The 18015-nt window shown below is 18.7% G+C and overlaps 1 protein-coding gene across 1 annotated transcript in view; it reads right to left on the bottom strand.

Moving 5' to 3' along the window:
* PGSY75_0718000 (putative dynein heavy chain) overlaps positions 1-17926 on the bottom strand; it is a gene marked incomplete at both ends in the record, with an annotated part of 18760 nt that extends 834 nt beyond the window's left edge. The window contains 9 exons of the mRNA XM_018785021.1: positions 1-13249; positions 13462-13778; positions 13982-14125; positions 14262-14546; positions 14646-15195; positions 15399-16204; positions 16298-17427; positions 17547-17649; positions 17852-17926. Coding sequence (XP_018642523.1) covers positions 1-13249; positions 13462-13778; positions 13982-14125; positions 14262-14546; positions 14646-15195; positions 15399-16204; positions 16298-17427; positions 17547-17649; positions 17852-17926 — 16659 coding nt within the window. The remainder of the gene's footprint in view (positions 13250-13461; positions 13779-13981; positions 14126-14261; positions 14547-14645; positions 15196-15398; positions 16205-16297; positions 17428-17546; positions 17650-17851) is intronic.
* Positions 17927-18015: the final 89 nt, after the last annotated feature.

Here is an 18015-nt window from a genome sequence, read left to right on the forward strand (position 1 = left end):
TTTATAATTGTTTATGTATTTCTTTATATGTGTAACCTTAACTTGTATAAGTGTAGCATAATGAAATATTTGTAGATTAGAAAAGAAAGAATGTGTTATCCATTTTTTAGGTATAGATAAATTAATTAATGAATCATATATATGAGTAATATTTTTAGAATGTATTTTTTTTTTTTGAAGAAAATTGATTATATTAGTTAGATCGTTATATATAATTGTTAATAAATAATTATATTTATCAGCTTCAATTTTTAAGAATGTTATAATAGAACAATTAATATTATTTAGAAATAAATAATTTAAAATATTAGTATCTATAAAATTTGGTAAAATATTTTTTAGAATAGTAATAATATAAAAGATATGTATTTGTTGTTGATCTTTTATCATTATATTTGATTCTAATCGTTGTAGATTTTTTAATATTTTTAAATTATAATTTTTCATATATAAAATATTAAGACAAGGATGTAAATTAAATATAGAAAAGTCAGTTACATATTGTAACGATTTAATATATCTTAAAAAAATATTTTTATTTGAACTATGAGGACAATAATAATAATTATTAAATTTATATTCATTATTTGAATATGTTATTTTTTCATTAATATATTTTTTTAATATAATATTAAAACATTTTTGATCATTAATATCTATTATTATACCACCATATATTATTTTACCAATTAAATATATTAATAAATTTATATCTATATTTTTATTATGAACAAAATTTATTATATTCTCATTAGCTAATCTTAATTCCATATCTGTAAAATCATAACAATTATTAAATCCTTTATTTTTAAATTTTGTTCTTTCTTGAATTAATGCATGAAAAAAACATAAACTAAAATTTAATTTGTTTATTAAGATCTTTTCATTTTCATTTAATTTTTTTTTTTTTTTTGGGGGGACCATATTTATATTGTCATGAGAACTTTCAGATGATGTTCCTTGATTGCTTTCGCTACAATTATTTTCATAATCTGATGTGTGAATTTTTTTTTTTTTTTCATTATCATCACAATTGGAATTATCACCATTAGAATTATCATAATTGGAATTATCATAATTGGAATTATCACCATTAGAATTATCACCATTAGAATTATCACCATTAGAATTATCACCATTAGAATTATCATCATTAGAATTATCATCATCATAATTATCATCATAATAATTATCATTGCCACTTTTATTAGCATAACCACTCTTATTATCACCATCCTCGGGGTCATATTTCTTTTCCATCTGATCCTCCTGATCATCACACACATTTGAATAAATATTTAAAAGACAAGATTTCAAATTATATACATTTTCAAATGTCACCTTAATACATAACTTTAAAAGATAATAAGGAAAATATTCAACAGAACTTGTACTTATCCATATTCTAAATTCAGGATTTGAATATTGAATATTACATGTTTCTATATATTTTTCTATTTCTAAAATTAGATGTATATTTAAATGAGCATTTTCTATGAGAACCCATAATCCATTTTTTATAGAATCATTTAATATATCAATTAAATAATTTACATCATTTTTATTATATATAATTAAATTATTTTTTCCTGTAATTTTTTCACTTAGAATCATAATTTCGCTAGCTGTACTTAAATGATGTTTAGATAAAATTAGAATAAGTTTATATTTAGATGAATGTTCATAACATTTATATAAATCTTTTGTGTAACTAGATGTTTGTATATTTAGATATTTATCTACATAATTATTCATATTTAATTTTAATATATCAAATCTAAATATTTTATATATAATTAATTTTTCAAAATTAGTTAATAAATTTTTAATATCTTTATGTTGTAATATTGTATGATCTGATTTTATATTTCTAAATATATATTCATATTCATTAAGAACTTTTTTAAAAAATTCATAAAATTTTTTTTTTTTTATTAATTTTTTAATACTTAAATATTCTTTTTTATTCATCCATGTTAATTTTTTGGTATCAAAATCAAAAATAAATTCTGAATCTTCATTTTTATTTTGTTCTTCTTTTTCAAAAATATTATTATTATCAAACGTGTTAACAAAATCGTCTTTTGCTTTTTTCTTATGTATAGACATGTATTCTATATCTTTCTTTTCATTTATTGGATTAACATGATCACTAATATGACCATTAATATGATTACTAATATGATCACTATTCCTATCACTATTATTATCATTTTTGTTTTTTTTTAATGAATCGGGGTGATGCGAAGAATCCTTTTCACTACCCTCAGATTGTAAACTACACAAAGATACATCATCCGAACCTGAAAGGGTAGTATCAGATTGTTCACTTTCATATTGATAATTTTCATCAGAAGAAATACTTTTTTTTTCTGATTGCATATTGTTATAATTATCAGATGTATTTATATAAACATTGACATTTCTGTGTTCATCATGAATATTTATTTTATTATTATTTTTTTTCTCGTCTTCTTTTGATTTTTCTTTTTCCATTTTAACAATTTCATTTTTAATATCAGATGTATGAGGAAATTCATCATATATAAGAAAATAATAATCATCATAATCGATGTCTTTTTTATATATATTTATCATACAAACCATATAGAAGAAGAAAATAAGTTGATGTTTTTCAGATAATGTTCTTGAAATTTCGTAATGTATTTTTGTAGTAAATATATTAAGTATATCTTTTTTTCTTCTTTCTAATAATTTATTTTCATCAGATTTATCTATACTAATATGTAATAAATTAATAAAAGATAATATAGAGAAATTATAAAAAAAATTTAATGTAATCAAATTATTTATACAAATATATATAACAGCAATATGTTTAGCCATACTCATATAATTATCTCTCATTTTATTTATTTCTTTTTTATTTATTTTAAATTCTTTAATTTTTTTCTTATTTTCATAAAAAAGGTTATTAGCATTTTCAAAAGTTATAACAATATCATCATCACATAATATATCTTCTTTATAACTTAAAATATGTAATATCTCTTTTTCTTTTATTATTATTTGATTATTTAAATTATGAATATGATGAATCAAATTAGATCTATTTTCATTATAACTTTTTGATAGTTTTTCTATTAAGTTTTCTAAAAAATATTCTTCTAATATTTTCAAATTTATATTAAAATCTATTATATTTAAATAATTCTGTGTAATATCATCAAATTGAATATTACCATATACTATAAAATATATATCAAACAATGGATCTACAGTAATTATCTTGTTGTTGAAATTAACGCAGTTTATTTTTAAATTGTTATTATTATCATCACAATTTTTAGTGTCATCACAAATTTTAGTGTCATCACAAATTTTAGTGTCATCACAATTTTTAGTGTCATCACAATTTTTTGTGTCATCACAATTTTTAGTGTCATCACAATTTTTAGTATCATCACAATTTTTAGTGTCATCACAATTTTTAGTGTCATCACAATTTTTAGTGTCATCAAAATTTTTAGTGTCATCACAATTTTTAGTGTCATCACAATTTTTAGTATGGTCACTTTTTTTTTTATCATCACTATTATGACCATCTATATGTTCATTCTTTTCATTCTTTTCATTCTTATGAGAACCCAGAGGTTTATCCAAAAAATCGTTTGTCAAATTGATTGGTTTTGTTTGCCTCTGCTGATGATCATCACAGGTGTCCTCCTTTTTGTTCATTTTAATTTTATGAAAATCATATAATGTTCTATTAATTTTATAATGAAAAAGAGATGAAAATAAAAGTGTTGAATCATCATAATGTGTATATATGATAATATTTCCTAGTTGCATTGCTTTTTCTATTTTGTCTATAAAGTTAGAACTATTATTTCTTAATATTTGTACTTCTCTTTTTTTGTGATATAAATTTTTAAGAAAATTAGTTGCAATAAAATGAGGATCAATTAATAAATTATATTTTATGCTTTTATTCATTATTATTACATTTTCAAAATAGTATGTACTATTAGTTAATCCATATGCTACCCACTTTTCTAAATTAATTTTGGATTCTAAAAAATTAGGAATGGATATGTTATTAGTATATTTAATATGAAATAAATTTAATATTTTTTTTATCTTTAATTTAATTATTTTTCTATATTCATATGAAAAATGTGGTATATAATTAATAAGAGTAGAAACTATAATACAATCACCTATTAATAAATCTCTTTTTTTAATATAGAATATTTTTTTATTATTCCATTTAAGTTCTTGATCTAATAATGATGATAATATAACTTTTGATCTTTTAATTTTTTGTTTTATATTTTCAATTTGTGTAACTAATTCATTATGTTTTATATTAATTTCTTCTTTTTCATTTTCCATTTTATTTAAATTATTATTAACAACAAATAATTCATTTCTACATATGTCTAGAGATTTTAATTCTTTATCTATTTCTTTTTCTAGTAAAAGAACTTCTTCTTTTTTAGGTTCTAATTCTTTATTAATAATAAAATAATGATAAATAGCTAGAATCCATTGACACATGGTTTCACAAGCTTTAGAAGCTTTTCTAACAAATTTAGGATTGAAGTTTTTATTTTTGATTAATGGAGATATTTTTATAATCATATCTTCTTCAATTAAATTTTTATCATAATGTTTTAAATTATCTAGAAAAACTTTAGAATCTCTAAAAATTGTTTTTTGTGCTAAAATCCAATAATTCACACTTTTAGGTCTAATAATTTTAGATTCTAAATATTTTTCATCTTCTTTTAGAAAAGTTAAAATACATTGTATGACCATAACAACAATAGAAGGTGGGTTCACAAAGGCTTTTAATTCTCTTAGATGTTCTACTTTTAGTTTATTTAAATTATTTAAGGAATCATTTAATAAAGCAAAACTTTTACTAATTTCTTCATTTACAATATTTTTTAGATTAGTTATATTTTTTATTTTATTTTTAACATCATTTTCTTTTTTTTTTATTTCAGATTGTTTTATATATGCATCTTTTGTATCTCTTTCAATTTCATTAACTTTTTTCTTCATTTCAATATTAGTACTATTTAAAATAGGTTGAATATTTAATAAATTATTTTTCATAATTTTTATATCCTCTTCACACTTATGTAATTTATGTAATGCTTTACTATATAAATCAATATGTTTATCATATTCTTTTTTCTTAATAAAAAATAAATAATCGAAATGTTCAAGAAAATGTAGATATTTATTTGAATTAATACATACATTAATTCCTTTTTCATTTAAATATTTTTTAGATAACATTATTATTTCTTTATGTATCCTAATAAATATTTTATTATCAATAATCTTTTCTAGACATTTCATATCTTCTTCTTGTTTTATCATTTCTATATCAACTTGTAGAAGTTCTTCGTTTTTAATTTGTTGATTGCACAAATTTGTTGGACGTGTATTATATGTCTTAAAAATATCACAATGATCCTTCACATTATTATTATTATTATTATTATTATTGTTGTTGTTATTGTTTGGGTTGTTTATATTATAACCTTTTATATTTATCATATCATTTGTATCTTTTTCATTCAAATTAATCTTATCCCCTTTGTCTTTTATATGCTGTTCATTATTTTGGTGTGTATTTATTTTACAAGTAACAAGTTGACCATCATATTGGTTGTTATTATGAATATTATAAGTATGTGTAGGATTTATTTGATTTTTTATTTTTATAATTTTATTATCATATAAATGATTATCTCCTAATATAACATTTTTCTCTTTGTCAATAATGTTATTATCATTTGTATTTATTTCTTTATCTGAAATATTGTTATTTGTATCACCATTTGTATTTATATTTTTATTTATATTTATATTTATATTTTTATTTATATTTTTCTTAGAAGGTATATTAAACATTTTAATTTTTCCTTCCTGTGAATGATTAATAAAAAAATTTTGAGTAATTATATGCAATCCCTCATTATTATTTTCTTCAAAATATATGATATAAGAATTTTTTAATATATATGGATATTTTTGAATTTGATAAGATGTGTTTAAAGAAATACTTAAATTAACATGGAAATTTTGTTTGATTGTATTTTTATATATATTATAAATATTGGTTATATTTCTTATAAGTTGATGTTGATCACATTTATTTTTACATTCATTGAATATATGTTTAAAATTTTCTTGTGTATATAATAAATAGCTATCATGATAATTATATATATTATTTAGATTTTCTAATATATAAGGTAGATTATTAAAATTTTTATCATTTAAATAATATATACATTTTTTTTCATATATAGCACAATCAAATAGACATCTTTTAATTTCTTCTTTGAAATTTTTTTTTTTACTATTTTTGTTTAGTTCTGATATTATTAATATTTTATTAATAATATATGAGCATATTTTAGTTACATTTTTTTTTATACTATCATTAATTCCTATAGATATAATATGAGAATTGTCTATCATAAATGTTTTTGTTATTTTACATATATATATTAGAATATTATCAAATATAATTAAATTAAGTTTTTCATTATTACTATATTCAGATATATATGTATGTATACAATTATATAAATCATTTATATCATATACTTGTTCATATATTTTTTGATATAAATTAAGAAAATTACAAAATAATAAATTATCATATGTATTTAAAAAATTATTATTTTTATCTTCTTCATTGAAATATTTTTTAAAATGATTTTTAATAATTTCTTTACATTTTTTTTTTTTTTTTTTTGAAAGAAAACTTTCAACATAGAAAGATTTATTTTCATATAAAAAATATAAAAGCATTTGTTCTTTTCTAATATTTATATTTTTAGATAGATATGAAATATATTTGAATATATTTTTCATGTTATTAATATCCCAAAAATGTAAAAAGAGTTCATCAACTTCTTTGTTTGTATATTCAGAATGTTGTATATAATTATAACTATGACAAGAATTATTCATATTATTATTATTATTATTCATTTTGTTACCATTCATTTTGTTACTATTCATTTTGTTACTATTCATTTTGTTACTATTCATTTTATTGCTATATTTCATATATTTTATTGATTTATAAATATCTATTTGCATATGAACTAAATTGGGTATTAAACTTTTAATATTTATATCATATACATTAAATAGACAATTTAAATAATTAAAGAATATATTATATATTTCTTTATAATTATAGTTATTATAATATATAATATTAAAATTATTATAAAGACGACTATTATTATTATTACTAGTACTATATGCATTATTCATTGTTCCTATACAAGTTATATCTTCTATATATTTATAATTTAAATTTTCATCAATAAAATATTTATAATTAAATAACATTCTTAAAAATTCATGACATGATAATGAATGACTATTTTTAACACCACCAATATTTGTTTCAATATTTATATCATCTATATAAAAAATACATATACGATTATTTGGAGTTCCATAATAATTATTTCTTCTTTTTATTAATTTAGATTCTATATGATTTCTAACATGTTTACTCTTAGTACTATTAGAAAAAAAAAATTCAACTGGAAAAAATTTATCTTTACTAATTACTTTTTTTAAAAAATAATCAACACTTAATGTTTTACCTATATTACTACATCCTCCTATGATAATATTCTTTTTATTTTTTATAAATATATCAATATTGTGTAATATAGATATATGTTTCTTTTGTTTAATCATAATATCTGTATTATTCATATAATCATCTATGCATGTAAATTTATTTTCATCATAATTTAAATGGCTCAACAGATTTTTCTGATAATTAAAATAATAATTAAATAAATTAATATCTAGTTTAGTCTTTTCAAAGGGTCTTTTTTCACCCTTCACAATGTCATCATCACAATTATTATCATATTGATTATCATAATGACTATTAAAATCATCATTATCATTATCATTATTTTTATATTTATCTTTATTTGTCTCCATATCATTTCCTTCTTTTTCCACTTCAGTTGTCATATGTGTATTCCCCTTTTTCTCTTCATTATTATTCATATATAGAAAAGTATTTGATTTTTTTGATATATCCTTTGGCATTTCATAACCCATATGATCTTTTTTTTTTTTTTCTTCTGATGATTGAGTTAAATTATAAATATCATTGTAATAATTAACATTATGAAGAATATCATCTACGTTTTCTTCATAACTATATTTTTTTATATAATCATCATAATTATGGTAATTATTAATATTATCCTTATTAATTATATCATCACTTTTATTATTTTTAATATCATCTTTTATATAAGATTCAATTTTATTTCTTCTATATGTTTGTTTTTTCTTACCCTTTCTTTTTAAATATCTCTGATCATTACTACTATTTGAATCCGAACTATAATTCCCATAACATTTTTGAAAGAAATCATTATTATTTCCATCTATATTTATATCATAATTTTTATATAAATTTTTATACCTTTTACAATTTTTTATATAATAATCATATATATTATCTAAGCTCTCATAATATTTATCAATATTTTTATTCTTCTCATTATATATATCTATATCAGAATTACAGCTACTTTCATCTGAAAAATATTCACACATATTATTTTTTATCAATGTAGCTTTTTCTTTAATATGTCTCTTATTGATTGTATTAATAACATCATCTTTATTATTACAATATTTTTCTTTATTATCATTTGGTGTTTCGAAATTATTATTACTTGTATTATTTATATATTCACAATGGTTATTCTTAATTATGTCCCTGTTCATTTTATTTGTTCTTTTGATATGGTTATTATTAATATTTTTTGTGCACCCCTTATCTAAGTGTGAATTTATAACACCATCTACACTTTTTATCATGTCTACACTTTTTATCATGTCTACATTTTTTATCATGTCTACATTTTTTATCATGTCTACACTTTTTATCATGTCTACACTTTTTATATCATTAACATTTTGCAACTCAGGACTCACCTTTTTGATGTCCATTTTATTCTCCTGCCCATTGATTTCTTTTCCATCTGATGAGAAAAAAGAACCATCTATAGTTTCGTTTTCTTTCTTTTTCTTTTCATTTTCATTTATCTGTCTTATATCAATTATTCGGCCTTCTAATGTTTGGAATGTTATCTTTAAGTTATATTTTAAAATATTAGCACATAGGAAGTCATTAAATATTTTCCTTCCCCTTTTATAAGTATTTGAACCGACTGTCCATATTAAAGAATAGATAAATATACAAGTGATAAATTTTTGGAATTGCTCTGTTTTAATATTTGCATCTGTAATTTCGAATGTGCAATATGATAAGAGACTATCTAAACATTTAATAAAAGAAATACAATAATAATATTCATTAAATGAATATACAAATAGATGATTAATACATATAAATAATACACTTTTATAAAAAAATACAAGAAATAAATTTAATAAAATATGTTTATGAATAATATCAAAATTATTTGATAATTTATTAATATATGAACATATATAAGATGCAATATTTAAATCATATGTATTTAAAATTATTAAACCACATCTACTTATAGTAGCCATAGTTATATTTTTTAAATTATATGTTTCCATAATAAAATGTGTATGATTATATATAGGTATAATATCGCATTTTGATAAACATAAAATTTTTGATTCATCTAAAACAGAATTTAAATTTTCTATCCATAATGAATGTAAATAACAATCAAAATATATTATATTTAAATAATTATCTGCATCATTATAAGATGTATTAATATCTAAAATCTTTTTAGTTAATATTCCATGTACCCATTTATTTGAAACTTCTTCATAAAAACCTAAAAGATCTTTTTCTTTTACAACATTAGCATTAATTATATAATCATTAATTTTTGTTTTTATAATATCTCTATCATTAATTGTATTAATAGTTCTACTTAATATTTTATATGATGTTGTTTTTGATAAAGGATAAGATAAAAATAATATGCCAGTATGAAAATTTATCATATTATATAATTGAATTAATTTAGTAATATATCTATCAGTACACACATAATTTAATTCTAACATTTTTTTTTTTAACATACCTTTTAAATAATCTTCTATTATTTCTTTTTTATGTAAAAATTTCCTTTTTTTTATATTTATTTTTATATTTTTATTATCATTTAATATATCTATCTTATTATTTTCAATATTATCCTTATTTGTAAAATAATCAAGCTCTTTGTTTTTATATAATAATGTTTCTTTATTTCTTGAAACTTCATCATTTAATATATCATAATTTGACACATCATCTATATTGCATATATGATTTTTTTTTTTTTTCAAATTATTTGAACTATTGAAATTAGTAATATCCTTATTTGTTATTTTTTTGCTATCAAAATAATTGTCATCATTTTTTTTATTATTGTCTTTATTGTTATATTCTTTGTATTTTATTTGTAAATTTTGAATTTCTTCCTCCTTCATTCTTTTCTTCGATATCTTTTTTTTTTTCTCATCATTTATATTTGAATAAAAACTTTTTAAATACGTCAAAATACTGTTATCATTATTCCTATTATTTGATAAAATATTTTTTAAGTTAACATCTTTTTCTTCTTTTCTTGAACTATTTAATGATTGGTTATATGTATATAATTCATAAAAGATATTTTTCAAAATTTGTAGGAACAGGTAAATATCATTTTTTACTATGGAAGGCATGATGCATTCTATGATGGCAATAAATAAAAATTTGTATTCATGATAAATGCTGCACTTGTAATTGTTATTATCATCATCGTTATTTATAGTACCTCCATTTGTAGCATCGTCATTTGTAGTACCTCCATTTGTAGCATCGTCATTTGTAGGATCTCCATTTATAGAATCTCCATTTATAGAATCTCCATTTATAGAATCTCCATTTATAGAATCCCCCTCACTATTATTACCACCTTCTGCCTTGTCCTCCTTAATTTTGCCCATAACATATGTTATCTTCTTAACAGTTCTCAAATCATACTTGTAATGTTTCTGGTTAGAGAGATTATGCTCACATAGATCAAATAATAAAAGTATTTTTTTAGACAATATTTTACTATATTTATATCCATTAGAATATAACATAACTTGAACGATTGTAAAAAAATCAGGCTTTATAAAATGAAAAGATCTAAATAATGATTTTATATTATTTGGTAATTCACTTCTACCTTTATAAAAAGGATTAATAATAATGAATATATTAAATTCTTCATTAATGTTTATATATTTCCCTTCAAAAAACAACATTTTTTTTTTTTTTTTACAAATGGCACTTTTTTTTTCATTAAGGTGTAATTTATTATAATTATTATTTATATTATTTATATTGTTTTTATTATTTGATTTATTTGGTTTATATAATTCTTTCTCATCATCATTGTCATTCTTAATATATTCATTTGTATTATTGTTGGAATTATTTATATTATCTGGTGCACTTATTTTATTTATGCTATTTATTTTATGCAATCCCTCCCCTTTTGAAACCTCCTTTTTAGGATCCATCGCAAGGGCATTCAAATGATTAGGACCTGTAAGTCTATTTTGTTCTGTTTTATTTTGTCTTGTATTTGTTTTATTATAATTTTTTTTTTTCATATTATTCATAACAAATTTTTTTGATTTTGCATTAAATAAATTACATAATTGTTGAGCTAGAACACTGAGAGCTTCTATAGATATTCTATTAAATTCATCGAAGCAAAAAAAAATTCCATTTGTTGCTATTCCAAAGAATAGATTTTTCAAGAAATCAAAATTTATATTACTACTACAATTATATACAAAATAAAACTTACCTACAAATTTTGAGAAATATTTTGTAGTTTCTGTTTTTCCTGTGCCTGCTAATCCAACTGAGCAAACACCTAATTTAGAACTATAAGAATGTAATATAGATATAAAATATTTATTTATTAAATTGGTTAATATAATTTGATTATCATTATGAATATATTCATATCCATATATATGTGATTCATTTAAATATTTTACATATAAATTTTTATTATAATAAAAATATTTTAATTGTATTAACCAATTAAAATTATTACAATCATTAACTTTTTTTTTAATTAATTCTTGTACTATATCTCTATTATGAACTAGCGAAATGATAAGTGTATGCAATAAGACACTTTTCTTTTTATCTACTTTATTTATTATATTTATATATTCATATAATTCTTCATTTAATATTTTTTTATATTTATTTAAATTATTATATTTCAAAAATAATTCAACTAAATTAGACCAAAATAAATTTTTTATTATAAGAACAAATTGACTATTTTTATTTAAACAAAATATAATCTTTTTATTTATTGCTTCATATGATATATTATTATGAAGTGATGAATCATTTTCTTTATAATTTTTCATGCGCATATTATTTTGTGTAGAATATCTTTCACTTGGATTACTTTTTTCGACATTATATTTATTATTATTATTATTATTATGATCATTATTATTATTTTTGATGTCTTTTGTTTGATGATATGACTTGTTGTAATTATCATAAAATTTATTTTTTTTTTCATTAGATAAAGGTGAAGTAACATAAGATGAATCTGAAGAGTTGGACATATTTGATGAATATGAAAAATATTCTGATGAATTATCATTAAAATGATCATTACTTTTTTTTTTATATTTATCAGAAGACAAATTTTTATGGTTATATGATTTTCTATGAGATGAATTTCGGAATTCATTATTTTTTAAAAAATCATCTTCTTTTATATCTATCAAATTTTTATATTCAATTAAATTTTCATATATCTGTTTTTTTACACTAAAGAACATTTCTTTTTCTACTTGTAATAATATTTCTGTTATTTCTTTTTTTTCAATTTTTATTTCATTGCATAATAATAATTCTTCTCCTCTTTGAGATTTAAAAGATACTATATATCCATTTACTATTACAAGCTTATATATACTATTAAAAATTTTAAAAAGATAAGTATTAATTTGATCATTTATATTAGAAGATATTAAATTTATTAAATCATCTGTACTTAAAAAATAAAAACGATTAAATATTTCTCTTTTTAAATCTAAATATTCATTTATACTTTTTAATAAAAAATTTAAACTATTATACAATTCTCCTAATTTCTCTTTTGTATCTTTTCTTGTGCAAAACTTTTCAAGTTTCTTATCTTCTTCTATCACTTTGTAAATATTCAAAAAGTTACTGTGGATTAATTTGTATCTACAATAGATGTCCAAATAGGATAATAAAATAAAGAGAAAAAAAAAAAATAAAATAAAAAAAAAATATAAAAAATAATAAACATAGGTTTATATATGTTGATGGTAAGGGGTTAGCTAAAAAACTGTGTAAATAAGCATAAATAAATAAATATATATAAATATATATATATATATATATTTATTTATTTATGTTTATATTTTTCCTTTTACTTTTTCGATTCATTGATCAACTGCTTGGATATATCCGTCAAAATGAATATCCTACTCAAATACAAAAACAAATTCTGACTTTTCTTTAAAGTATTTATAATACTATTAGCATTTATCATCATGTTTTGATTATTAATTATGTCTATATGATATATTTCATATATATTTATTATTAGTAGATTCTGATTTAACACAAGATTTTCTTCTATTTTTGTTAATATTTCGTTTAAATTAGAAATTATAAATATTTTATTGTTTTCTTCATGTTTCATTTGAAATATTATTTTACTAAAGTTATTTTTTATTTTATATAAAAACTATAAACATAAAAAAGGTGAATACATTTTTTTTTTTTTTTTTTGTGTATGTGTCCACATGATTAAAAGGTACTTTATTTTTGAAAATTATAATTACAGTGTTATTATATGTCTTATACCTTAAAATATAATATAATATAATATTATATAATATTGTATTATATTATATTGTATTACTTAATATTTCATTTATTTATTATTACCTTTTCGATTGCATTTTCCTTATTTGCCTTCTCACAAATATTAATAATACTTGTAATTTTATTATTAATGTTTAATTTTAATAATTCGTTAAAGGTTATATTATTGAAGTCGATGTTTTTTTTCTCGTCAATGATTTGAGCTATCTATATAGAAATAAAATCATATTTATAAAATATTAATGGTTTGATAAATAAATAAATAAATATATATATATATATATATATATATATATATATATTGCATTATTTTTTTTTATTTGTTATTAAATTTTTGTTTTACCTGATTTTTATGCCTATCCTTAATGCTAGGTTTTCTCAATGATATTAATAGGGACACATATGAATTGAAAAATTGCAATTTCTCGTTCATTTTTTTAATTAGACTATTTTTATTTTTATAATATTCATTAGCATGTTTATTAATTTTATTCATATTTTTTAAAATCAAATTGAAATCATCTTCTATTTTTTTATGATTTAATGAATTTATTTTTTTTTCGAATCGTTCATCCATGGACTTTATGCTTTTGTAAATGAGCCAGAATGTGTAATATAAATTGAGTTCCTTAAAAGGGTAATAATACATATAAATAAATTAATACATATATATTATATATATATATTATATATATATGTATATATTTTTATTTTTATTTTTTATTACATTTTGTATTTTTAAGAGTATAGAAAAATCAGATATTTCAATATTAAAAAGTTTCTCACGATAATTAATTTCCTTGGACTCTTTTATTAAAACAGCTAATTGATTTTGAACAGTTAATATAAATTTATTAATACTTAAATAATTATTTTCATCATTAAAACTTTTAATAGATTGTACATTTTCCTTCATATCAACAATACTACTTTGGAATTTGGATTCATCATTAATTAATTCTTCTAATAGAACATTTTTTTGTTTTTTTATATTTTCATTAACTTCTTTTACAATTTTTTCAATTTTACTTGGTCTGTTTATAATTTTCCAATATGAAAGATAATCATCACTAGAAAATTTATAATTTAATTTATTTAAGCAATTAAATAATATATTGATTTCTTTAATATCTTGAGAAACGAAATCAAGGCTTTTTTTCATGTCTTTTATATATTCTTCTTTTTCATAGATCTCTTGTATTTTGGTAGTTTTTTTTTTCAGTCTTATAATAACGGAATTGTAAAACATAAGGTTGGATGTATATTTTTCTTTGTACCTTTAAGGAGTATATTAAAATGATATCATGTGTAGATTTGTATGTAAAAGTTATTATATGAATATATAAATATATAAATATATGAATATATAAATATATGAATATATAAATATATGAATATATGAATATATAAATATATGAATATATAAATATATCTATATATATGCTCATATATATAATATCCCTTTGTTTGATAAGTGTACCTCTGGACAATTATATTAGTGAGGGCCTTTATATAATTATTAATTTCGTTGATAATAAAAAGTTTCATATCCTTACATTTGACGAGGAATACTCCCAAATGAATATTATCTTCAATAGTATTATTAATATTTTGTATTTTGTCTACATTTTTATATATAATATTTTGTATATGATCTACACTTGTATTAATATCTATATTTCTTATAGCATCATTTACATTAAAATTTAAGATATCAGCATGTTTATTTATTTTTGATAAATATGAATCAACTAAAGATTTACATTCTTCAAAAATATTTTTGATTTCATTTAATTTTTGAGATATAAAGTAATCATTTTCTTTCATAGATTTATAAAAAATAAATTTATCATTTTTAAAAATTTGTGGTATAACTAGCTTTTCTATTTTTTCTATTTGTTGATATTTTATAAGTGTAGAAAAAAATAAATCTTCTATTTTTTCATAAAATAATAAAGGATTATTATCTAGTATAAATTTTGAAGAGTCAAACTTTTTTGTAATATTTATAATAAATACAGGAGTATATTTTTTATTCTTTTTATAATTATTCATATTATTACAAAAGATATCTACAAATATATCGATGTTATATATCAAAATTTCATTTATTTTCTTTTCAATAATTAATTTTAAAATATTAAAAAATATTCTTATCTTGGTATATTTGAACGTTTCAATGGATATATCCTTCAGGTTATAGTTTCCTTTGGTGCAATCCTTTAAGTTCTCTTCGATACTAAATTTCATGTCATTCATCCATATATTATTAACACTCTCAAAAGACTTAAAAAAAAAAAAATATATATATATATATATATACATATATATATATATATATATATATTTATTTATTTATATATATGTTTTATTTTTTACCTTTAGTACTGCCACATTTTGTAACTGAAAAAACTCATTTAATTCAAACGAATTTGTTATTGATGTGTCGAATATAAAAATTTGTATGATAGTACATTTAGTTACTATTCCTAGGAATGTTTTCATAACTTTTGTATTTTCAAGTAGTACACATTGTTTAATAATATTTTTTTTATTTTCAAAATCGTAATTATAATATTTAATATATTTTTTTTTATCATATAATGATATAAAATTATTATTATTATTATTACTATTATTATTAAAATATTGTTTTCTACGTAATGCACAATTTATAAAAGTTCTGCCTAACCATATATTACAAAAATAATTTAAATTAATTTTCATATTTTCTATATCTTTACATTTTTGAAGACATAAATTATTTTGTAGAATATTATTAACATCATCAAGAATACAATTAATATTTTTATAATTATTATTATTATTATCAATTTCTTTAAATTTTCTTCTCCTTTTTAAACTATTGGATTTATTTTTTATAGCATTAAATAATTTTTCAATATATAATATAGGATTTTCAGTTGTAAAAAAAAATTGAATTCTATTAATATAAAAAAATTCTTTACTTGTTTTTTTTTTTGCTTTAAATAGTTTTGAATTCTCATTATAATCATAAATATATATATCTTCAAATATACTTTCAAATATTTCTATTTTTGTATATAATACTCCTTTAGCTTTAAAAGGAATAATAAAATCTTCATTCATTTTATTTTTTTTTCTTTTCTCATCATTTATCATATGTTCTATATATTTTTCTTCTTTTTCTTCTATATGAGGTTTTTTTTTTTTTCTATACATTTCATTTATATGATCTTCTTCTTTTAATTCTTCAACTATCTCTTCAATTGTAAATATATCAAAGGATGAATCATCATAATTTAATATGTCTTCCCAAGTAAATTTTATTTCCTCTATATCTAATAATTTCTTTTTCTCATTTAACAAATCATAAATATTAATACTTTTATATTCCTTTTTTAATTTTTCAATGGTAATAAATCGAGGCTCTTTTTCTTTCCTCTTTTTAAACGGGACAAATAGTTTGCATGTTTTTTCTTTTGACGAAAAATCTCTGTCGTATATTTCTTCAACCTTGAAAGGGTCTAAAATAAAGAAAATAATAAACCAAATTATAAAGATACTACACACATAAAAAAAAAAATATATATATATATATATAAATATATATATATATATATATATATATATATTAATTTCATACCATCGTTTTCATTTTTATCATAGGAAAAATTTATTGCCGATAAATAATTTTTCCCCTTAGTTTTCTCATGAGTTCTTTTCTTTGAATCTATCCTTATTAAATTCTATAATTACGAATATGAAATGTTACATATATATATATATATATATATATATATATGCATATATTTATATATGTGTCATGTTATATTTTCATATTTAAAGGTAAAAGTTATATAAAATAATCATTTTATTCGTATTCCATTTTAAATATATTTTTTTTTTTTTTTATCTTTATATAAATTGTTTTAATATTTTTATTATTACTTTTAAATCTTCAGAATGGCAAAAAATATTTGATAAAAAAACATTTTGTTTTATTTCTGTATTTTTAGTAGCCATTTTTTCATAAAATAAGAAAAATATACAAAAGCGAAATATGTTTATTCACGTGGTATGTTCTAATATGAAACTTTTTATATTACTCCATT

This window comes from Plasmodium gaboni, chromosome 7, assembly GCF_001602025.1.
Source record: "Plasmodium gaboni strain SY75 chromosome 7, whole genome shotgun sequence".
NCBI lineage: Eukaryota > Apicomplexa > Aconoidasida > Haemosporida > Plasmodiidae > Plasmodium > Plasmodium gaboni.